A 22,889-nucleotide genomic window follows, 5' to 3' on the forward strand; every position below is an offset into this window, starting at 1 on the left:
GCTGTAAAGCTAAATCAACAGCCTCTCCTGACTCGAGACTACCGTGAGAGCCAGGCGGACGGGTCACTCGGAGCAGCTGGTTGGGGGAGAGGCCGAGACCCACCTCGGAGGGGCCCGGGAGCTGCTGGGGGGGTCACTCCCGCCTGCGAGGAGCTGCCCCGAGCACCCCTGTCCACTCAGCAGCTGCACAGACGGGCCAGTGCCCCAGCCCGGCAATGGAACGCGGGGCAGCCCCGTCCTCCTCCTCCACTCACAGACCAGCTCAAACGTCAGGCCCTTTTGATGGCAAATCCAGAGTCACACGGTCCAGAATGGCGGCCAGGACCGGACGCTGACAATAAGGCCTGAGACTGTGTGGCCGAGAAGAAACCTCTAGGTGTCAGGTCTGGTCTTTGTTGCTTCCCACTGAGGCCTTTCAGAACCCTTTCAGGGTCCCCCGACCCCGCCTCCCCAGGGCTCCGCATGCCCCTCTCTGTGTGTCTGAAGCCAGGCGGTAGCGACTAATGATGCTAATAATAACCACTGCAGCACAAGTCCTCCTGTGTGCCAGGCCCGGTTCCAACTTGTCTTCGTCTTTTCATCTCTCGGCAGTCCTGTGAAGTGTATGCTTCCTAAAACATCCCTGTTTCTCATGGAGCAGTTGAGCCTCAGAGCTGAGTAAGCTGCCCGAGGTCACGCAGGGACCACGTGGGATGTGCATGCAGTTGGCTGGGCTCCAGTGTGCTGTGCTTAAAGCTCAGTCGTGTCCGACTCTTTGTGACCCCAAGGACTATAGCTCCCGCTAGGCTCCTCTGTCCCTGGGATTCTCCAGGCACGAATACTGGAGTGGGTTGCCATGCCCTCCTCCAGGGCTTGAACCCAGGTGTCCCACACTGCAGGCAGATTCTTTACCATCTGAGCCCCCAGGGAAGCCCAAGAATACTGGAGTGGGCAGCCTATCCCTTCACCAGGGGAATCTCCCTGACCCGGGAATCAAACCAGGGTCTCCTGCATTGCAAGCAGATGCTTTAATTTACCACCTGAGCTACCAGGTGATTTCTGGGCTCCACCGTTCCCACAAATCACCCTGCTGACACACTTGTGTCTTTATTCCCCACATTCAGGGGAATTGGCATCAGATAGCAGCACAGGCAGAATCTGTCTGGCTCCATTCCTGTCTCTCCTGGAGATGTTCCCGGGTGTTCAGGGGCTGACACTGATTCAGTGCTGAGATGTTTCAGCACAGGTTCGGTGCGGTGATGGACCTAACTCTGTCATGGTCCCCGGGTCGGGGTGTCCCTCCCCCTCACAGAACTGATGGGAGGCTCACCCAGGTCCAGTGGATCCAAGAAAGAGGGAGCCAGGTCTTGACCTGAAAGACTCTCCCCCCACTACAGCTCCTTCACCTGAAACACTTAAGGAATTAGCAGGGGACAGAGTGATCAGGAAGGTTTTGCTCCATTTTCAAATTCCAGGGTGTAGTCGCACTTTTTCTTCAGAATCACATCAGAAATGGCAGAGAGGCTTTTGTGTGGGGTCCTCCCTGAGGTGATGAGAAGCAGGAGTCTCTCGCTCTTGAAGGGTCTGCTCGCATCAGGACGGCACTGTCCTGCAGCCAGGCATCCGGGGCACACGGCCGGGCCTTGAGCGCGCGTGTCTGTTACTTTGCAGGATGGCGCTCACCATCATGGTCTTCGTGAACTACGGAGGCGGGAAATACTGGTACTTCAAGCACTCGAGCTGGAACGGTGAGCCCTGCCCAGAGGTCGCCTGGCTGACTCGGGCCCCGCCAGAGTCCGTGGGTGGAGGCTCCAGCGATGCGTCCCCTCGGATGGCACCTTAGACCGTTGCCTCAGCCTTCAGTTCCCGCCTCCCTTTTGCCTACCCTGGCTTCGCAGTGCTTCCCTGTCACCCGAGAGGTCTGCGGAGGTCCGTGCGCCGGCCTGTGGGCTCTGTGGAGGGTGTGAGGCCGTGGGTGTTCCACTGCGCCTTGTGCCACAGCCTCATGGGCGCTCCGCACGGAGACGCCTGGTCCTCCTGCGGATGCCGTGGATCCGGGGGTCTGAGTGATGCTGACTCGTGGCTGTGAATCTGCCTGGGGCCGTGGGTTTAGGATGAGTTTTGAGTAGCACTCCCTGAGATCGAAGACCGCCGGCATGCTTCTGTCCAGGCTTCCTGTGCCGGGGCTGCTCTCAGGAAGCGCCCCTGGCCAGCCCCAGCCCAGAGTCAGGGTAGCTCGGCGCAGCTGCGTGGGGTTTTCCTGAGGACGCGCCCAGGCAGTGAGAGATGGACGCCGTCCCGGGTCGGGGAGCGTCGACGCTCTGGGTCCCTTCCTCACTGTCACGCTTGTGTCCTTCTGCAGGGCTGACGGTGGCTGACCTTGTGTTCCCATGGTGAGTTGTAGGCCCACCACCCGCTCTTCGTGGCCCACCCGCCAGCTTTGGTTTTCCGCTGATGCTGGGCCTTCCTGACCCCGGCCCTGAGTTCCTGCGGCGGGCCTGTGCTGCCCTGGGTCTCTATGTGATGAGCTCCTCCCGAAAGCTGGGTTCCCGAACAACTCGGACACCTGGCGTAGCGCTTGTCTAAGCCACGTGCGCCTAAAAGATGGACTTCGGAGGGAATGTTTCGTTAGTGTGCGTATGATATGGGAGATCCTGGAATCTTGTGGAAAGTCATAAATTCTGAATATTCCACTAGTCCTGAAAATATGTGTGAAAATTTTATTTCCTAAAATTTTATTTCCTATACGCAGTATATCCGTATCAGGGAAGTCTGATAAATTCTGATAATGTGTATAACAGTTAATGATAGTAGTGAGTTAAACTCTAAAATAATAGTGGAGTAAGCCTGGCTATCTCTGGCTGTTCCCTTGGTTGAAGGCCCCTGACTTTCCATACAGCGCAGGTTTTGCTGACACTGTGAACAGCTTCCCTCCGTCATTTGGAGGAGTTTGTAGAACTGGCCATGGGTTTCTGTCTTTGGCACCTGGTGTTTCATTGCTGATATGAACTTAGGTTTATCTGGGCTGGTGAAGAGTTCCTTTATGTTAATTTTTTTTTAATTGAAGTGTAGTTGATGTTCAACATTATAAAAGTCTGTGCCATATATGTATATTATATGTATATATATGTGTGTATAGTACATGTGTATATATATATATACACACACGTATATACTATCGGGATTCACAATTTAAAAATATAGTTAGGATAAAATACTGGTCACATTCCTTATGTTGCGCAGAATATCCTTGTAGCTTATTTTATACATAATAGTTTGTTTTTGGTGACTGAATGGGGGGATTGTCAGTTGTTCCACAGGGTTTCCCTCTAAGACAGGATGAGAAGGGGCACAGACCTTTCAGACCGACACTGGGATTCTTCCTCCACCTCTAAGCCGACGTGGTTTCAAGAAATCATGTGTTGCTTCTCTCACATCTTAGGTTATAAAATACTGATGATGTAGAGGCGGAAAAGTTGGAAGTGGCCACCGTGTAAGAGCTGTTGTTTTTCAGGTTTGTGTTTATTATGGGAGCTTCGATTTTCCTGTCAATGACTTCCATTCTGCAGCGGGGATGTTCAAAAATCAGACTACTGGGGAAGATCGCGTGGAGGAGTTTCCTGCTAATCTGCATAGGAATTTTCGTTGTGAACCCCAATTATTGCCTCGGTCCATGTAAGTATTTTTCCCCTGTTAAAATATATTCAGGTTGAAATAGGGAAAAGATGTGTTAGACTTTGAAAGAAACGCAGTTCCTCCACCTTAAGTTTTTCTTGCAAAAAAGAACACTTACTCGAAAAGTACATCTAATGCTTGCATGACTTTGGGCATTGTTATTTATTTATTTGGCTGCACCACACGGCATGCAGGGTCTTCGTTCCTCAACCGGGGATGGAACCCGCGCCCCCCCCCCCCTGCAGTGGAAGCGCAGAGTCTTAACCACTGGACAGCCAGGGAAGTCCCTATTATTATTATCTTGGAATTTGAGGCCTGAGAGGTGCCTCCAAGTCCAGGCAAACCCTTCTGCACAAAGGAGGGCCCTGGGGCGGGAGAGCGAGGCGCAGTGTCCGAGGGTGGGGGGGGGGGGCAGGGTGGGGCCAGCCCAGCCGCTGGTTCCCTTTGCCGCCTCCTGCCGCTCGGTCTCACCCGCTCTCACGGCGAGGCACGCCCCTGCCGTCGTTGGAGAGGCGTGAGAGGGGCAGGACGGCGGGGGGAAGGGTGTGAGCCCGTGCTGGGGCAGCGACGGAGCCGGGCAGGCAGAGGCGGCGGCCCGCAGAGGGCGCCCTCTCACTGGCCAGAGACACGCTCACCCAGCAGCCGTCGGGCGAAGCCCTCGGGCCCGAGACGCCGAGGCTTCGGGCGACGGGCGGAGGTGGGGCCCCGCAGGGCACACACGGTGGGCCTCCTGGGGTCACTGTCCGGCCGCCCCGCCGTCGCGAAGCCTGCGGGGCAGCAGAGCCCGGCCCGCGCCAGTCTGCCGGCTCCGCCAGGCTGGCAGGTGGATGCTCATCCTCGACGGGAGAAGACGGCAAGGGGGCCCCCTGCGTCCCCACGCAGAGCGGGACCCTCGGCTGCTCTGCACCCAGCCTCCCCGCTGGGTGCGAGTGAGGCCCCTGACCCCCGGGTTCCCATCTCCGCAAGCTGCAAAATCAGACTTCCTCGGGCGCAGGAGAGGTCTGTGTGCCCCTCCGGAGAAGGTGGTGTCGTCGGGGTGAGGCGAGCGGCGCTGGCTGACGCCCCTGCCCGGTGCCCCGCAGTGTCCTGGGAGAAGGCGCGCATCCCCGGCGTGCTCCAGCGCCTGGGGGCCACCTACTTCGTGGTCGCCGTGTTGGAGCTGCTCTTCGCCAGGCCGGTGCCCGAGACCTGCGCCTCGGTGAGCAACCCCGTTTTATACAGGGGGGCGGGTCCCCTATAAGTGCCAGAGCCGCCTTTAGTTCTGAGCACCGATCCAAAGAGACGAGACTCTTAACTCTGTTACAGAGCATCTTTTTTTCCTCTTCAAGTAGTTACTTTTATTCAGTCTTTATATCCGTCTTTTGTGTGTGTGTGTGATCAAGAGCACATACCATGAGCGCTACCCTCTTAATAAATGATTCAGTTTCCGTTCATCAGTGCGTTTTGCCGGCGTTCAGCAGCAGCACCATCGTCTGGCGCACTAGCCCAGCCCCTCGGGGCATCCGCCAGTGTTTCAGGCTCCTTGTGGAAGCCTCAGAACCTTGCAGTGTCTGCACAAAGGCTGCAGAGATCTGACCTGGGAGGCGCCAGGTCTGCCCTGCGCTGCTCCCGTTTCCTCTTTGCAAGGTGGATGTGAGTGTCTCACCTCTTGCGTTACTGTTTTCTGTCTCATTATAAATTGCCAAGTTCAGTTTACTCAGATGACAGCTATTTTTTTTGGTGCGCCCGCCCCCCCCCCCCCCCCCCCGCGCAGTGGGCAGAGCTTTAGGTGGAAATGTTTAAATCTTTCCATGTAGCTCCTACTTCACAATAAGCTTATTAGCTGTTTAAGCTGTATTTGTTCCCACTCCTTCCTATGTAACTAGCAAACTCACCCCTGAATCGCAGGTTCTCTTGGTTCTGCCTGTAAGGCTTCCTCGGTTGTGTATTGCTGGAGTGCGTTTTCCTGGCACTCCTTTACCCCGCTCCCCCCAGTGGCCCACGGCCCCGTGCCCTCTGCTGCAGGCTCTGAAGGCACGCTGGGGCTGCCGTGCTCTCCCGGATGTGACCTTGGTAGCCGAGGGGGACTTGAGGGTCTGCGAGACTCGTCCAGGCCCCCACGATGGAGCCAGGGGCTATGGGAACCCCAGGAGCAGCTGGGCTATGCCCCTTCTTCAGCCAGCAGAGCTCCCAAAGCTGAAATTGCATTTTCCTTTTTAAAATTCAGTTGTATTTCTTTTTAAAATAATAGCCTTATTGAGATATAATTCGCATACCATAAAACTCATACCCTTGAGGTGTAAAATTGAGGGACATTTTTACCAAATGTCCCAAACAGTCACAGAGCTGTGCAGTCATCACCACTGTCTAATTCTGGAGTAGTTTGATTACCCCCTGAAAACACCCTGTCTCACTCCCAGCAACGCCCCAGCCCTAGGTCCCTGGCCCTAGACACCGCTAGTCTGCTGTCTGTCTGTAGATCTGCCTGTTCTGGACACGTCACAGACACGGAATTACATAGTATGTGGCTTCTCATGTCTGGCTTCTTTCATTTAGCAGAATATTTTTTGAGGTTTATCCGTGTTACGCCATGAGTACTTCAGTCCTTTTTACTCCTGAATAACCTTCTGTTTTCTGAATGTAACATATTTTGTATTCATTCATCAGTTGATGGATAGTTGACCTGTTTTCAGTTTTTGGCTACTATGAATAATGATTCTGTGTACACGTTTCTGTATGAACATCTCTAAATCGCTTGGATACAAGAGCAGAATTTTCCACTGACAACTTCTCAACTAGCGTTTTACCGTGACATGTCATATGCTATGCTTGGTCACTCAGTCGTGTCCGACTCTTTGCGACCCCATGGACTGTAGCCCGCCAGGCTCCTCTGTCCGTGGTGTTCTCCAGGCAAGAACACTGGAGTGGGTTGCTGTGCTCTCCTCCAGGGGATCTTCCCGACCCAGGAATCGAACTGGGATGTCCTGCATTGCAGGCAGATTCTTCACCAGCTGAGCTACCAGGGAAGCCCGTGTCACAGAGGTGGCGTATCTGCGTTTGGAATAAACAAACATCTATTCTGTGTTACCGCCGTCGAGGCCAAGAGGGGCCTCACAGGAGCCTCCTGAGCGCACGTGCAGCTGCATGTCATCTCCGGTTCCGCCGGCGCCGAGTCCACATGTGTTCTTTACGTGTGCCCCCCTCCCCCAGGAGAGGAGCTGTTTTTCTCTGCTGGACATCACGGCCAGCTGGCCCCAGTGGCTCTTCGTGCTGATCCTGGAAGGCGTCTGGCTGGCCTTGACCTTCTTCTTACCGGTTCCCGGGTGCCCCACGTGAGGAGCCCTGCGGGAAACCCCGTTTGCACATCCCTTTCTGCCAAGTTGGAGCCTCCGGGTTCCAGCTGTCAGCCTGCCCATATGGGGACCTCCCTTCCTCTCTGTCCTCCTTGAAGACTCCCTGGTGTGGGGGCGGAGGGAGGAGAGGGGTGGAATGTGGGTCCAGAGGCCCGTCTCCGGCAGGTCTCCCAGGGTCAGCGGGAGGAGGGGTGGACTTTGGGCCCCCACCCCGTCTCACCCCTGGGGCGGCCAGGGAGTCAGGGGCTTTGCAGTGGGTGTGCCCGGTGCTCAGTCGTCGTCGGGAGGGTGGGAGTTGGCAGCGCTCTGGGGGTGTGGTGGGCGCGCACATGGCCCGTGCGCAGCCCTCCCCCGAGGCCTGGCGGGTGAAGCATGTGTTTCCGCCTCCTCAGCGGTTACCTGGGGCCAGGCGGCATCGGAGACGGGGGCAGGTACCGGAACTGCACGGGCGGCGCTGCGGGCTATGTGGACCGCCTGCTCCTGGGCGAACAGCACCTCTACCAGCACCCGTCCTCCGCTGTGAGTGGGCACCACCCCTGCCGGGCGGACCCTGGGGGTGAAGGGGGGAGGCCAGATCTCAGCTGCGACCGAGAGGTAGGTTAGGGTGGAGCCGAGCTGTGTTTGAAGCTGGCTGACCTTAGAGACCTCACTTGAACGTTGGTCGTGGGCGCTGTGGTGGTCGTGGGTTGGTCTTTGGCTTTTGAAGTGAGGCTGCCAGGTACCAGATGTGCAGGAGGTGCTTTCCCGTGGGTCTCAGGTCCGGGGCGGGGTGGGCGGTTCCAACACAGGATGTTTGTCCGGCAGCGCTTTGGGATCAGCACGTGTGGGGCTGGAGGAAGTGGGAAGGGGCAGGGGGACCGTCACACCTGGGGCTGGAATGGCCCCTCAGAGGTGTTCTCAGTGGGGCGGGCGTGGGACCAGGCCCTTTGACATCCCTGGAGGGATGTGGATGGCTCAGCAAGGGGGTGACTCCCGAGAGCTGGCTCCCTTCAGGGACGAGCCCAGGAGCAGCTGAGAGCTTTCGGCCGTCACTACTTCAGGATGCTCTTGTCCCCAGAGGGGTGGGACAAGCCGGGGCGGGATAGCTGGGTGATACCCCCTGGCACCCATGACAATAACTGGCTCCAAATTTCTGCCCTTTCTGTAATAACCATTTACCTTATAATGAAATAATGCAGATATGTTTTTAAATGCTATTTGCCTTAAAAGACAAAAGGAAGAAGTCATTGTCACAGTAGGCTTGATCCTAAAGAATAAACCTGAAAAGTAAAAGATTCCATAGTGTTTAAAGCTGTCAAGGGACGCGTTGTGTCAGGGGCACGGGTCCCAGCACCATCTCCCAGACCACCTGAGGTCAAGGTGGCGCACAGCACCGGGGCTCACATCTGTGTTTCCTTCCAGAGTGTCACACACCACAGAAGTATGCTGGCCACAAGTTGGCAGTGAATTTCTGCAGCGAAACCAAAAACATTGACTGCTGGGGTGTAATGAAGTTTGTATTTCGTCTGCAAGTTGTGTGTATGTGTTTTTTTCCATCAGTGAGTGAGTCCTGCCTTCTCGTCCTGTTCAGGTGCTTTATCACACCGAGGTGGCCTATGACCCGGAGGGCATCCTGGGGACCATCAACTCCATCGTGATGGCGTTTTTGGGAGTTCAGGTATTTGTTCATTTCATGAGAATGCGTGTTCCTGACAGTTTGTGACTATTGATTCATCACTCATCCACGTGTCCATTTGACTAAAAGAAGTCATTGGAAGCACAGTCTTCTGTGCAGTTCAGGCCTAAAAAATTCTGCTTCTGTTTGACAGATAGTTAAAACTACAGGGTGCCAAAAGTTAGCACGTTCATATAATTAGGTGTCATTCCGGTAGTCTGGGAAGTTATTACTCATGTGGCTCGTCCCGGCGGTGGGAACGGCAGCCTCAGGGGAGAGGTGTCCCCGCTGGGCAGGACCGTGTCTGGAAGGTCACCTGTCACCTTTTGTGTGCACGTCACACAGTTTCAGATCATGCACACCCTGTGCCAGGGCCAGTCCCGGCGGCTCTCGGTTTCTCTCACAGGCAATCATGTTAAGATTCTGAGCAGCTCAGATTTTCCTTCCTGAAATTCTCCTGATTTGGTGTCAGAAACCATTATTTGAGAGGAGATGACTGGGAGGGGAAAGACCACATACTCCTTCCTGGGGGACCTTTGTGACCCTGAAACTATTTTGCATGTGGCTGCCGAGTCCTCTAGATGTGGCTGATCTGAAGGAGGAACTGGTTTTTTTATTTCATTTAAATTTACACTTGAATCATCACAGGTGGCCAGTGGCTCCCGTGTGGGACAGTATGGGTCTGCAGCATATACATTTTGGTGGTTAAATAATTTCCTGGGTAGAGATGCCGCCTTTCCGTCTGCAGCACTGTAGAGTTTACATTGGTGCTTTTATTCGTAAATGCATTTAATGCCCCCATATGCTCTCCAGGTAAATCTATGCATGCCCTAACTCCGGTAAGGAGTGCTGACCGCCACCCGTGCCTGGACCTCGCACACCCACTGGGCCGTCCACGGAGTGTTTCTGTACCCCGTGTGCTTCAATAGCAGTTATATAAGTTATATAATAGCACCTAAATAAGTTAATTCACATAAGGCTCCAAGAACAGGACGTTCATAAGTTTTAGCTCTTATAAATTATTGTTAACACTTTCTTCAGTGTTTTCAGAAAATCCTAATTTGGGGGGTGGTTTATGCAAAGTGCAGACTTTTCTGTTTTAGAGTGTTCCCTGCCTCTGGGTCCACACTGCCCCTGTCCCCCTCCCGTACCCCTGACAGACGGGGCCATCCAACAGCCCAGCCTGGTCCCTGGTTACATGGCGGGGGGAGTGACTTTCCTTGGCTCCCATCGCCTGTGGGAGAAGGCTCCTGCTGCCTGCTCCCTCCTTCCCACCTCTGACCCCCTTGGCCTTTCTGAACTACCTGCAGCCCAGCAGGGCAGCCGAGTGCTTTCACCTGTGTGACAGGCTCCGTGCATGCTGTTCCAGGCTGCCCAGCACCGTTCCTGCTTCGTGCTCCTGTCCTCAGTTCAGCAGTGCCTCCTCTACGCATCCCCTCCCCTCCCCAGTCGTCCCTGTCTCGGCCCCCACTAGCCAAGGGCAGGGGGACCATTCATTGCCTGGTAACTTCAGTGCCTACAGGCGAGTCTGTCTGGGTGAATATGAAATAAGAATCCCCCTAGCTGGTTCTCTTGGTCACGCTGCATTTCCTTCCCCAGGCAGGGAAGATATTCCTGTATTACAAGGACCAGACCAGAGGCATCCTGATCAGATTCGCTGCCTGGGGTTGTCTTCTTGTAAGTAACCCCCTCCCTCACTGAAGTTCCTTTGTGTTTCAAAGAAAGAAAACATATAGCCCCGGGGTCACAGCTGTCTTGTCGGAACATTCTTCACATCATCATCTCGATGCCTAAATGCTTAGGTTGGTTTTCTTAGAAGTCTCTTTAAGGAAGTCAGTGAATCTGTGAGGAAACGGAGCAGAGGGGTGGGTTCTGGGGGGGCCTTTGCCAGCAGGACCTGGCCCCCGATGACAGGTTGGCAGGGGGCAGAAGAGAAGCCTGGCATTCCTCTCCCCTCTGACCCTGCGGTCGTGTTTCCTCTGAGGATTTACTCCAGCTGATCAGCTCGTTTACCTTTGACTCGGGGCAGTGCTGAAAAGGCGCTTTGTGGAGACTATTTCTAGCTGCGTGTCCTGTTTATCTGTAATTACTGTTTTTGTTCTGGCTGTGCGGGGCTCCCACTGCTGCGCTCGGGCGTCTCTCTGGGCGTGGCGGGGGCTGCTCTGCTTGCGTTGCACGGGCTTCCCTTGTTGCAGGGCACGCGCTCTAGGGTGCGCGGGCTCAGTCGCTGGGGTACGCGGGCTTAGTTGCTCTGCGGCATGTGCTCTTCCCGGACCAGGGATTGAACCTGTGTCCCCTGCATTGCAAGGCAGATTCGTAACCACTGGACCCCCCGGGGAGCCCATGCTGATACATCTTAAACATGTGTTTCTAGTTAAAAGAATAAAACGGAGGGCACACTTCTCAGCTTTCCCTAAGCGAGGAAGTCACTCCTGGTTTTCAGTTTGGAAGCGAGGAAGTCACTACTGGTTTTCAGTTTGGAAGCACCGTTGATTCTGGAGATGATAGAAAAAGCTTTTAAAGTCTTTCTCCCCACCCTACCCTCGCCTCCAGGGGCTTGTTTCTGTGGCTCTGACGAAAGCATCTGAAAATGAAGGCTTTATTCCAGTAAACAAAAACCTCTGGTAGGTGTAGAAGCCCCGTTGCCGGCACACCAGGGGCGGGGGTGGGGGCGGGTGTCAGCCGCGCGCTGGAGCCCTGAGACGCCCGCTGTCCCCAGGTCCGTCTCCTACGTCACCACGCTGAGCTCCTTGGCCTTCCTCATCCTGCTGGCCCTGTATCCCGTGGTGGATGTCAAGGGGCTGTGGACCGGAGCCCCATTCTTCTACCCGGGTGAGCGCCCCTGCCCTAGGCCGCGCGGAGGAGGGCACCCGGAAGACGGGCTGGACCGCGGGAGTCGGCGCTGAGCGTGTCCCGGGGGTCCCAGGCAGCCCCCCATTTTACTGTTTATTAGTTTGTGGGGTCGTAAATGCACCTGACTGGCCTCCTCAGGCAGGTCATTGGTTTCGGGCTCTTCAGAAAAGGGGCCATGCCTTCTAATGGAACTCCCCCTGCACACGCACCCCACAGACGATGCGGGAGTGATATACTTGGAGGTGCTGCCGGGGCCGCTCGGGGCGGTTTGGATGCGCTTTTGCCCGAGACGAGAGGCGGCAGACGGTTTCAGGGACTCGCTTCAGCCCTGAGTCCAGTGACCATTACTCTCTCTGGCCCTCGAGTTTGCTGGGTGAAGAGAAGTTAATATTTCTGATTTTCAGGTTTAGCATTCCAGAGTCACACTTAACAAAAGGAGTACTTTCTAATTTTTGGATGTAATTTACACTCAAATCTCTTAACATACCCACCCCTTGTTTTGGGGGGCCATAGCTGATAGCAGAAGTGGGTGCTTTTTCTCTTTTTCCACTGAACCAAAGGCAAACGTCCAGAGTTGGGTGGATGACCAGCTGTGTCTCCCCAGGGATGAACTCGATCCTGGTGTACGTGGGCCACGAGGTCTTCGCCAACTACTTCCCCTTCCAGTGGAAGCTGGGCGACCAGCAGTCCCACAAGGAGCACCTCGTGCAGAACGCGGTCGCCACCGCCCTGTGGGTGCTCATCGCCTACGTCCTCTATAAGAAGAAGGTGTTCTGGAAGATCTGAGGCTCCGGCCGAGATGTGTCTCTGGCAGAACGACTGGGCCCCGGGATCACCGACAGGAGTCCTTGCTTGTGAAACGGAAGGGCTGTGTGTTCCCCTGTTCAGGGGCCCATGCCGATGTGCTCAGGCTGGTTGACGGGGACACGGCTCACCCACCTCTGCCTGCGTACGCGGAACTCAAACAGCCGAACCGTCATTGTCTTCTCTCCATCTGCCGTGTAACGGATGCCTCTGGAACTTCATTCTAAGGAATGAAGGGGATGGCCAGGCCACTTTGCGTCTGTGTCGGATAAAGCCACCTCAGGTCTGCTCTCACTGACCGCGTTTCCTGCAGATTTGTCTTTCCACGCATGTCCACAGAGACCAAGACGCCACCATCGCTGCCGTGTCTGACTGAAGCTCACTGGGTGTCATGTACAGTAACATAGTCTACTATATTTTGGTTACATACAGTTTAATATTCCAAGAAAGTCCAAGTAACATCCTTTCAGCTTCATAAGGTATGGGTGGGCCCCAAAAAATGCCTTTCCCTCAGAAGCCATGTTCTGCATTTCCCCACTTGAAAAGTAAGTGAAACTGTGGATGTGTGATTCCCGGCCACCCTCACCAACAGTTACCTACTTAGGCACCTCCCCGAGCCCATCACCTTCCCGTCTGTCTGCCCACCCGCCTCCCAGCCGTCTGTCCGTCTGTGTATCTGGAGGGGAGGGGTCCCCAGAGCCATCCTCCGTCTCTGGGAAGAGAGGAGCCCACGCGCTCTGCCTTCCTCACCGGGCAGGTCCTCTCCAGCCCCGAGACCCAGTGGGGTGGGAGACGTCAGTGGCTTTCCTGAAGTCCTTAGGAGAGATCGTTTTGTTACTGAAAACGCTTCAAAATAAATGATAAGTTTAAAAAGCTCTCACTGGAGTGACTCCTTTCAGAATGACCCTCCACAGCGGAGGCAGCTTGCCTGCTTGGAATCACCAAACCAAAGAATTGTTTGTGGGGCGTGAAGGCGGAGAACACAGCAGACCAGCCCTCCCGTGATGCAGTGTCCTGCGCCCAGGCCTTCTGCGGCAGAGGGGTCGCACTGCGAAGCTTCCTTGCGTGATGAGGTGGGCTCACCTCCGCCCGTCCCCTGGCGTCCGCTGTCGCCCTGTGTGGAGGACGTGTTTTCCAGCTACAGTCTCAGCCCCAACTCACATCCCAACTTGTACCTGCCCAAGGATGCCTCCACCTGCATGACCGCCAGCATCTGGGCGCCCCCCACCCCGTCGTCTTCGGCTGAACTTTCCAGCTCGGCCTGTCCCAGCTCTGCACACAGCCGACCCTCCGTCTCTCGGCTTCACCCGCCCTCCCTCTTGTCCGCCCCTTTCCCGCGTTCAGTCTTGCAGAGTCTTCTCAGTTCTGTCTCCGGCTCCTACCCAGAAGTCCTCGTTCTCGCGGTCACCGCCTGCCACCCTTGCCCAGACACATGGAACCGTGTCTGACCTGGCCTCCCTCCCTGGGTCCCCCTGCAAAGTCACTGTCCACTGCCGCAGGCTGTGCTGCATCTCGCTGTTGGGGAGGCCCAGGCAGCTTGGTGGAGCGGGCTGTGCTGGGAGGAGGTGGATGACTTGTCTGAAGGAAAACGTGAGCAGTGTAGGTGGGAAACTGCCATTATGAAGTGTGCCCCGCTCCTTGTAAACCCAGGGCTGCCCCTCAATCCTCATTACCAAATCTGCTCCCCCAGTATCAGAACCAGGTTCTGGTTACCCTCTGGGGTGTAGCCAACTGTCAGCCCCAGGCGGTGGAAATTCAGAAACTGAGGCACTTAGGTGACCTGTTTGCAGAGTTGATTTCCATTCTTTTTTCACAAGGCCTGATCAGTTCATAATGTGATTGCTTTAATTTTCCAACAAATAAAAGCCTTTCTGCAGTTGAGAGAAAAAGGATTATACTTCATAAAGCAGTGTTGCTGTGCCTAGTTGCTCAGTCGTGTCTGACTCTTTGCAACCCCATGGACTGTAGCCCGCCAGGCTCCTCTGTCCATGGGATTCTCCAGGCAAGAATACTGGAGTGGGTAGCCAAGCCCTCCTCCAGGGGATCTTCCCCACCCAGGGATCGAACCCGTCCCGCATTGGCAAGTGGATTGAGTCATGGGGGGAGCTCTCAGATCAAATCCCCTCATAAGAACTAATCCCCTGGAGCTGGAACAGCTTTGTGGGCAGGCAGAACCGTCCCTGTGGTGGGCAGAACCATCCCTGGCTGAGGCCAGATCACCTCCCTGGCTTCCTCCCGGCCCTCAGATCCACTTCCTGCTTCCAGCCCCACTTGCCATCTCCTCAGGGAGCCGGGCCTCTGTCCTCTGAAGGTGACTAGCTGTCCTGTTCTGCTGTTTTCCTCTTCATTCTCTCCTGTTGACATCTGAGCTGTCACATTCGCCCCCTGCCTCTAGGGCGCCTTCTCTCATCTCTTTTTCTTGTCCCAAAGTAATATTGTTTTTCCTCTGGGTCCTCTAATATATGACGGGTCAACCTCGCAGTGTTTATCGCTGTCTGCCCTGCATGACAGCCATCTGGGTACTGGACCGGCCTCCCGCACTGAACCGTGAGCTCGCAGAGGGTGAGGCCTCGCCCATCTGCACGTTCTTCAAGTGCAGACGCAGTGCCCTATGCCCATGTGGAGCAGGCGCCAAATCATCATTCATGGAAGCAAAGCACCGGTGGTGGGTGTGTTTTTAATTTAAGTGCTGATAAAATTTAGCGTATACCTGCAGTGCACATGTATGTGCACAGGCGTGAGAGGCAGTCATCTCTGAGGAAGCCCCTCTCTGGCAGGGCACCTTTGTGGGTGGTCACAGCTGTGTCCCCCCGAATCTCAGCAGGTGTGGCTGAGCAGGGCCCCTACAGAGGCAGTGCACCCAACTGGGGAGAACGCCAGTTAGGGTGTCTTGAGCTTGAAAGAGCAGGAACTCTAGCTCCAGCTGGGTTAACAGGAGAGCACCACCCGGAAGTAGTTCTGGGGCAAGTAGGCCCCAGTTCAACCTCGAGGGTCAGATGCCACCCATCACCATCAGGACGGCCACACACACTCAGCCCCTCGACGTGGGAGGGAGCAGGCGTCCCCTTGGTGCCCCGTAACGTTATTGGCCGGAAAACCCTCCCCAGACTGTGCAGGACCAGCCATGACAGGGAGCTTGGCCTGGCTGGGCGCGGGCTGAGCGGGGACAGCTGGCATCTCCCTGGGGAGGGGTGGGGACGCCCCCGGGCGGCGCTGGCTGCAGAAAACACTTGTCACGGGTCATTTTTGGAGGAAGTTGGGTGGAATCCTTGAGTAACAAAGCAAAACGTGCTGTTCTATAGTGGGGCTCTCGTAAGCTAATATTGTGTCTTCATTTGTGCACCTATATTCTTAACTCCTCTATAATGAAGTTGGTAAGTTGCTGCTCTTGTACTTTGCCTCCCTTCACTCTGGCCCATAAAAGGCCCCTTTCGTGAGCGCACAGTAATCGAGTTCGTGTCACCCAGTGTCAGTTTAAATAAAAGTCAAAATACTAGCTTTTATTTTTCCTTTAATATTGTCTCAAATAAACAGGGGTGACAAACGGACTTTGAGAAACTTTCTCAACATCTCAAACTGCCTTTCAGAAGAGGTTTCCATCAATTGTGAAAATCCAGGGGTAGAGCTTTAAAAAAAATCCTAAGCAGTAGAGCCACAACCCTAGAACAATGCAGTTCAGGCTTTAAACATAACTTTTGTTTAGTTTGAAATGCGGTGCGAAAACGCACTGCCAGTGGTTGTCTTCAGTTGTGTGTGTAACCTGTTTTCACGGGTGAGGCGAGCCAACATTTTTCTCCTGATAATCAGTTTTTCTTGGGCATTAATTCCCAAACATTGTTTTTCTCCAGGCTAAATGCATTTCCAAATTCAAAGTTGATTAGATATGCTACATGTTTGCATCCTGTCATAAGATGCCTCTGACTCCATAACGCCTGATTTAATTGCGGATGTGCAGACATGCAGAAGCAGCCAGCCTCCCCCCGGCTCTCCTTGGCAGCATCCAGCCTGAGCACATCTGTCAGGACAGCTGGCTCCTTCCCGCGGGGCCGAGCACATGGCTTCCCACAGTGTCTGTTACCGTCTCAGGGCCACTGGGATTCTGTCCTGCTCTCCAGGACTTTCTCTACAGGGGTCAGTTCTTTTTCTGTTTTTCCCACCTTTCATGGCTGTTCATTGTTGCGCTTTGTCAGTGGTCACGCCTTTCCACTTTGATACTAAGAAATTTTCTTCTGATTAAACTCCATATGTTGTTTGGCTCGTTAAGTGGTGTGTGCATGCCAAGTCCCTTCAGTCGTGTCTGACTCTGCGACCCCGTGGACTGTAGCCCGCCAGGCTCCTCTGTCCATGGGATTCTCCAGGCAAGAATGCTGGAGTGGGTTGCCATTTCCTCCTCCAGGGGATCTCACCGACCCAGGGATCGAACCTGCCCAAGTCTCTCATGTCTTTCTGCCTCGGCAGGCAGGTTCTTTACCACTAGCGCCACCTGGGAAGCCCTGTAAAGTGGCACCAAATCCTGCCTGCCTAGGAGACGGCTCACATCAGTTTAACAAAAACCCCAGGCACCACTGAATTAAAAAAAAAAGGGGGGGGGATGATTGGCCCCTTTTTATCTGGTGCCTACAGACGTGGGTGTTAGAAAGTCTTGTTTTGATGTGTGTGGCCCTCAAACACTGATCCGAGGAAGGGATTATGAATCCGAAAAGGGTCGAGTGCTTACTGTGAAAGTTGCTAGGGGCAATACACACGATGGTAGAAACAGGATGATTTTTTTAAAAACTAATTGTTTTGTTTGGTTTCGGCTGTGCTGGGCCTTCACTGCCTCCGTTTTCTTTTTTGCCGGGCTTTTCTCTGGCTGCAGAGAGCGGGGGCTCCTCTTGTTGCGACTCCCGGGCCCTGGAGCACAGACTCGGTGGTGATGGCACACGGGCCTAGTTGCTCCGTGGGGATTGCTGGGTCATATGGTAGCTCTATTTTTAGTTTTCTAAGGAGCCTCCACACGTGGCTGCGCTAATTTACATTCCTACCAACAGGGAGGAGGGCTCCCTTTTCTCCTCACCCTCTCCAGCATTTATATGTAGACTTTTTGATGATGGCCATTCTGACTGGTGTGAGGTGTTACTTCATTGTAGTTTTGATGTGCGTTTCCCTAATAATGTGTGTTATCAAGCATCTTCCCCATGTGCTTCTTGGCCACTGGTCATCTTCAGAGAAATGTATTTAAGTCTTCTGCCCAGTTTTTGACTGGGTTATTTGATTTAAGTTGTGTGAGGTGTCTCTATATTTTGAAGACTGTCCGTTGTTATCATTTGCAAATGTGTTCTCTGGGTTATCTTTTCGTTCTGTCTGTGGCTTCCTTTCTGTGCAAAAGGTTTGAAATTTAATTAGGTCTCATTTGTTATTGCTCTAGGATATAGATTCAAAAAGATATTGCTATGATTTATGTCAAAGAATGTTCTGCCTATATTTCCCTCTGAGAGTTTCATAGTATCTGGTCTTACATTTAGGTCTTTAATCTATTTTGAGTTGATCTTTGTATATGATGTTAAGAATGTTCTGATTTTGTTCTTTTACACATAGTGGTCCAGTTTTCCCAGCACCACTTACTGAAGAGACTGCCTTTTTCCCATTTCATATTCCTGCCTCCTTGGTCATAGATTAACCACAGGTGCACAGGCTCATTTCCGGGTGCTGTAACTGCACCATGGAGCTGTGTGTTTCTTGGCCAGCACCGTCCTGTCATGACACCCGGAGCTTTGTGCTGTAGCCTCGTCAGGGCGTCTGATTGCTCCAGCTCTTTTTGTTTCTTACGATTGCTTTGGCTTATTTGGGTGGGGTCTTGTGTGTTTCCATGCAAGTTTTTAAAGCTTTTGTTCTAGTTTTGTGGAAAAGTGCCATCGGTAATTTGATAGGGATTGCATTGAATCTGTAGATTGTCTTGAGCCGTACGGTCATTTTTAAAAAGTATTTTTAAAAACATATATTTATTTGAACAAACTGTACTTTACTGATAGTACTTTACTAAAATGACTCTATTCTTGGGATCCCTTATCCTGCAGTTCAAGTCATTAGAAAGATTCATTTTGTTGAGAAACAACAATCTGAATCTTGACATTTTCTATCCAGCTTGATGGTAGAGCTCTGTGACCAGAGTATGTGACCAGGTTGGTACTTTTATATTTTGTCTATCTTGTTTTTGCTTTAAAGATAAGACTTAAACCAACAACCTTTACCCACCCCTCCAAAGTTTCACTTTGAACCTTAGAACTCAATCACCTCCACTTAAAATTGTTGACACAAGCAGCTAATAGCCATTTTTTGGTTTCTGCCTAACCTTGTGAGAAGTCTATTACAGCCAGTTCTTTGGGTGTTTCAGCAAATGGTGGCCCTTTTTCTTTCTATGCTGGTGCATCCACCTTCTCTGCTCTTGGCATGTAGGAGGTATACATTCATGTAATTGGAAAAATCTGGATTTCCGATGCCAAAGGGTTAAAGCTTCTTGGATTTCTTTGCAGTGATATACAGCCACTATTTTATTTTTGATCAGTGGCATTTTGGCCACTTTAATTAGGGTACTGAACATCACTGTCAGTACTAGGGTTTTTGTTTTTCTTGGGTCTTTCTTTTTTGGCACATGTGAATTTTGTTTTGTATAGAACAAAACGACTTTCTTTTGGTCTCTGATGATGGGTTTAAAAATCAAGGAGCATCTGGTTTTGGTGTGGGGATGATCCAGGATTATGTTGTGACTGATGTATATTGGTTACTTGTACATTTTTTTTTGGATCTTTGCAAGGGGAAAGCTACAAGTAACTGAGTTTTGTATAGTTAAATTTGTTACAGGTTTTCATGTTCAGGGTAAAAAAAATTTTTTTTCAACCTTCGGTGAAAATACTTGCAACAGTTTAAGGTGACTGAGTTTTACCTTAGGACAACTGTTGCATGCCAATTTGTGTGTGCGTGTGTGTGCAAACACTTCAAAATTGAGTTAAAAGATGTAAATTTAAATTTGGTTGTGTATCTGATCTGCCCCAGGTTCAGTAAATAAACAGTTCTTTTTAAAAACAAAACAAAACAAAACAAAAAAACAAAAAAAAAACCATATATTTATTTGGCTGTGTTAGGTCTTAGTCGGGCTCATGCAGTGAGTAGGCTTAGTTATCCTGTGGCATGCGGGATCTTAATTCCCCAACCAGGGCTTGAACCTGTGTCCCCTAGAATTACAAGGTGAATTCTTAACTACTAGACCACCAGGGAAGCCCCTTTATATAAACTTCTTATGAAAAGTAATGAAGCCATGCTCCAGAGGGTTGACCAGAACCGGTGACTGACAGTTCCTGAGCTTCTCTCACAGGACTCCAGTGAAGAGAACAGGTTAAAACTGCTCCACCTGCGGCCTGTTTTCACTCAACAAGCTCAGTTTGGTTGTTTTCTCTTGTTCCTCCTTAAATGCACAGCCTCCTGGCCTCCTGCAGCCCGGGAGCCTGGAGTTAGCTCCTGCCCAGCACAAGGTGGCCACGCCTGGTTGGGATCCCCAGCCCTGATGGTGGGGCCGTGCGGGGTTGCTGTGAACGGCCTTCTGCCACCAGAAGCCTCCACCCTCAGATCACACTCGGGCCTCCGGCATCAATGTGCTGAGGCAGGAGACCAGGTGCCCCCGTACAGAAGCGCCATCACCTCATCTGTCCCCATGTCTGCGGCCACCCCGCTCATGCCACACGTGCCCCTCACCCCTCGGCGGCCGCCCCGCTCGTGCCACACGTGCCCCTCACCCCTCGGCGGCCGCCCCGCTCGTGCCACACGCGCCCCTCACCCCTCGGCGGCCGCCCCGCTCACGCCGCACGTGCCCCTCACCCCTCGGCGGCCGCCCCGCTCACGCCACACGCGCCCCTCACCCCTCCGCGGCCACCCCGCCCCGCTCGTGCCACACGCGCCCCTCACCCCTCGGCGGCCGCCCCGCCCGTGCCACACGTGCCCCTCACCCCTCCAAGGCTTGTTCTTCTGCCTCCTCACGTGGCTGCAAAGCACTGCACCTCAGTGTCTGGCTTGCTGCACGTCCAGCCAATGGACCTGCTTCACCAGCAGTGACTGAACTTGGTGCTTTCATTCTTCAGGCTGCCGAGAACCAACTGTTCATGTGATGCTTACCTGAGACATTTCAGGAATAGTGACAGAAAGCAACCTGACACCCGTGCTGGGCTCAGAGGTGGGAAGCCCTGGTCCCCAGCACATCCCTCTCCCTCTTTACAGCCACCCAGAGAAGGGCCCGCGCCTGCTCCCATGACCCGCCTGAGGCAGAGGCAGGAACTCGGCCTGCTTGGAGCTGGGCTGGTAGACAGGCCCTCTGGCTCCGGGCATCAGTGGCCTGGGGGCTGCAGGGCCGGGGAGGCGTCCTCCACACCCTTCCTGGACCTCTGGGCAGACTTCAGTGGAAGTTCACTCATTCATTCTGGCAAGAAGGTTTTCAGTAGTAAAACTTGCTGAAGGAAAAGGTCCAGGTGTTGATACCTAATATTCACCAAAGCCTAAACCAATTGTGCAAAAGAAAATCTTGAGATCCTGGAAGGAAATGTCTTTCTAAATAAAGGACACTCTCGTTCGGACACTTATAAGAATTAAAAAGTAAAAACAAAACAAAAAACCCTGCAATTTATTTACAAAACAAGTTCTTTTGATTTACAAAAATTACCCCAAAAAGTGACAAAAATAGAAATAGCTTCTCAGACTCTTGGGAACGACTTCTAAGTGACCAAGGAGTCCAAACCCGGAAGCCCCTTCTCCTGAAGTGCATCCGGTGGCGCTCCATCCCCCGAGCCCGGGCCCTGGCTGCCCCCGGCAGGAGGGCGCTCAGGCCAGGGTCTGGAGCAGCAGGATCTTCTCGTTGACGCAGAACCTGTGCAGCACCAGCATCAGGCTCTCGCCGCAGCGGGACACCTGGCGCTCCATGGCCAGGCGGAAGTCCTCCTTCACGCCTTTGGTGATGCCCCGGGTGACCGTGTGGTGCCTGGCGGGGCGGTGACAGGGAGACAAACGGACAGGTGGTTAGCACAGCCGCGCGGGCCTGCGGTTCCAGGGCAGGAGAACAGCCTGCCTCAAACCCAGCGGAGAGCTTTGGAAAGAAGAACGCCCTGACCAAACAGCCCCACCTGCCTGGTCTTTCTCGGAAGGACTCAGAACTGGAGCGTCCCTGCCCCACTCGGGGCGTGGGCTTGGCCCCTGCAGCTCTGACGCTGGGCTCCCCTGTGAGTCGCACACGGTTCGGTGACTTGGGGCTCACTGCTCAGGCCACACGGTGCTCGGGCCCAGCCAGGCTGGCCTCGGGGGGCGGATCGCCCGAGCGAGCAGGGCTGCGGTTGGGGTCCCCGCACAGCCTGGGTCACCAATACAACTCTGCTCCCCACAATGCTAGGCCTGTGTGCAGGAAGCGGGCACAGCTGGGGTCCTCAGATGAGGGTCTGGCATGGACACGGGGGAGCAGAGTCGCTGCAGGAGGGCCTCCTCGAGGTCTAGGGGGGCCTGGGAGCCCCCCGTCGGGGGAGCACAGCTGGGTCGCTCAGGGCGCCCTGGAGGGTGTGCTTCAGAGAAGGGGGGTCACAGAGGGAACCCCAGACACCAGCACGAAGGAAGGAAAAGAAACACCTAGCGAAGTTCAATGGGTTCAAGTCAGAGGGAAGGCATTGTAACCACCCGCTCGGTGATGGGGTGGATTCAGACCAACACAAGGCACCTCCATGCCCAGCCCTCTGCCTAACTCCCCTCAGACAGGCACAGGGATTTAAAAACTAGACTTTGAGGTTACTGGCCAAAATTAAAAGGTTTGAGACCACTCTTAAAATGTTTCTGTCTTTAAAACCTGAATCATACAAAGTAAGAACAACAGAAGTGAAAAGTTGCAATGTAACAGAAGGGGGGAGAAAACCCAGGCTTGGTGAGAAGAGTGCTATAATACAGGCCAATCTACATGCCCGTGGGCAGTTTACACAACTACACAGCGTTCACCAGCACGGCCACGGACCAAACTCGGGTCTCTGTGGACACTTTTGGCCGGGTCCAGCTGCTGACCTCGGAGGGAGGACACAGCCCAGTGAGCCCCACTGGGGCACAAGCAGCCCCTCTGTGCTGCCGAGATATGGCTCCTGGGGGACCCAGCCTGCAGCCCCAAATGAAAGCCTGCCCTCTGACCCAGTGAAAGACTGGTGTTTGCAGACTCTGAGTGAAGGACCTGGGTGCCTCCAACCAAAGGCTCCCCTGCAGGCCAGTAATCACAAAATGCCATGTCCCGCTGGGCGTGGGCCCAAGGCCAGACTGATTCCATACATGAAGAGCAGTACAACTCAGTTACATTTATCAGAGCTTCTATCGCTCTGGTAAGTTTGGATGAAGAAGAGAAGGAATTAGCTTTTGTGGTTTAAGACCAGGATAAACCAGTTTATAAACGTGGTGTCCTGCCTACCAGTTATTTTCAATTCAGAAAAGTGAGGTCAGTGTCAGGAAAATAACTCTGCTAAAGAAAGCCCACTGAGCTGAAACTTCAACCCTGGGCACTAGTTTGGAAATCCCAGAATAAAAATGTACTTCTGAGTTTCACTATCCTG

General features: G+C 53.5%; 2 protein-coding genes across 11 annotated transcripts in view; one reads left to right on the forward strand and one right to left on the reverse strand.

Annotated features, from left to right (window-relative positions):
- HGSNAT (heparan-alpha-glucosaminide N-acetyltransferase) overlaps window positions 1-14,203 on the forward strand; it is a 33,761-nt gene extending 19,558 nt beyond the window's left edge. For 2 of the 5 annotated variants that reach the window (XM_070459771.1, XM_070459770.1), the window contains exons 8-19: window positions 592-657; window positions 1,651-1,727; window positions 2,342-2,372; window positions 3,494-3,654; window positions 4,737-4,852; window positions 6,844-6,965; window positions 7,379-7,505; window positions 8,557-8,643; window positions 10,240-10,317; window positions 11,194-11,264; window positions 11,360-11,472; window positions 12,098-13,173. In XM_070459771.1, the coding sequence (XP_070315872.1) occupies window positions 592-657; window positions 1,651-1,727; window positions 2,342-2,372; window positions 3,494-3,654; window positions 4,737-4,852; window positions 6,844-6,965; window positions 7,379-7,505; window positions 8,557-8,643; window positions 10,240-10,317; window positions 11,194-11,264; window positions 11,360-11,472; window positions 12,098-12,279 (1,231 nt within the window). In that variant the 3' untranslated portion in view covers window positions 12,280-13,173. The other 3 variants (XM_070459767.1, XM_070459769.1, XM_070459768.1) reach the window with 3 other exon arrangements.
- A 6,697-nt stretch (window positions 14,204-20,900) lies between these two features.
- INTS10 (integrator complex subunit 10) overlaps window positions 20,901-22,889 on the reverse strand; it is a 29,610-nt gene continuing 27,621 nt past the window's right edge. For 5 of the 6 annotated variants that reach the window (XM_020890679.2, XM_070459765.1, XM_020890678.2 and 2 more), the window contains one exon: window positions 21,054-21,298. In XM_020890679.2, coding sequence (XP_020746338.1) covers window positions 21,142-21,298 — 157 coding nt within the window. In that variant the 3' untranslated portion in view covers window positions 21,054-21,141. Of the gene's footprint in view, window positions 21,299-22,889 lie in introns of all 6 variants that reach the window. The other variant, XM_020890680.2, reaches the window with a different exon arrangement.

The sequence above is a fragment of the Odocoileus virginianus genome, chromosome 32, assembly GCF_023699985.2.
Source record: "Odocoileus virginianus isolate 20LAN1187 ecotype Illinois chromosome 32, Ovbor_1.2, whole genome shotgun sequence".
Lineage (NCBI taxonomy): Eukaryota > Metazoa > Chordata > Mammalia > Artiodactyla > Cervidae > Odocoileus > Odocoileus virginianus.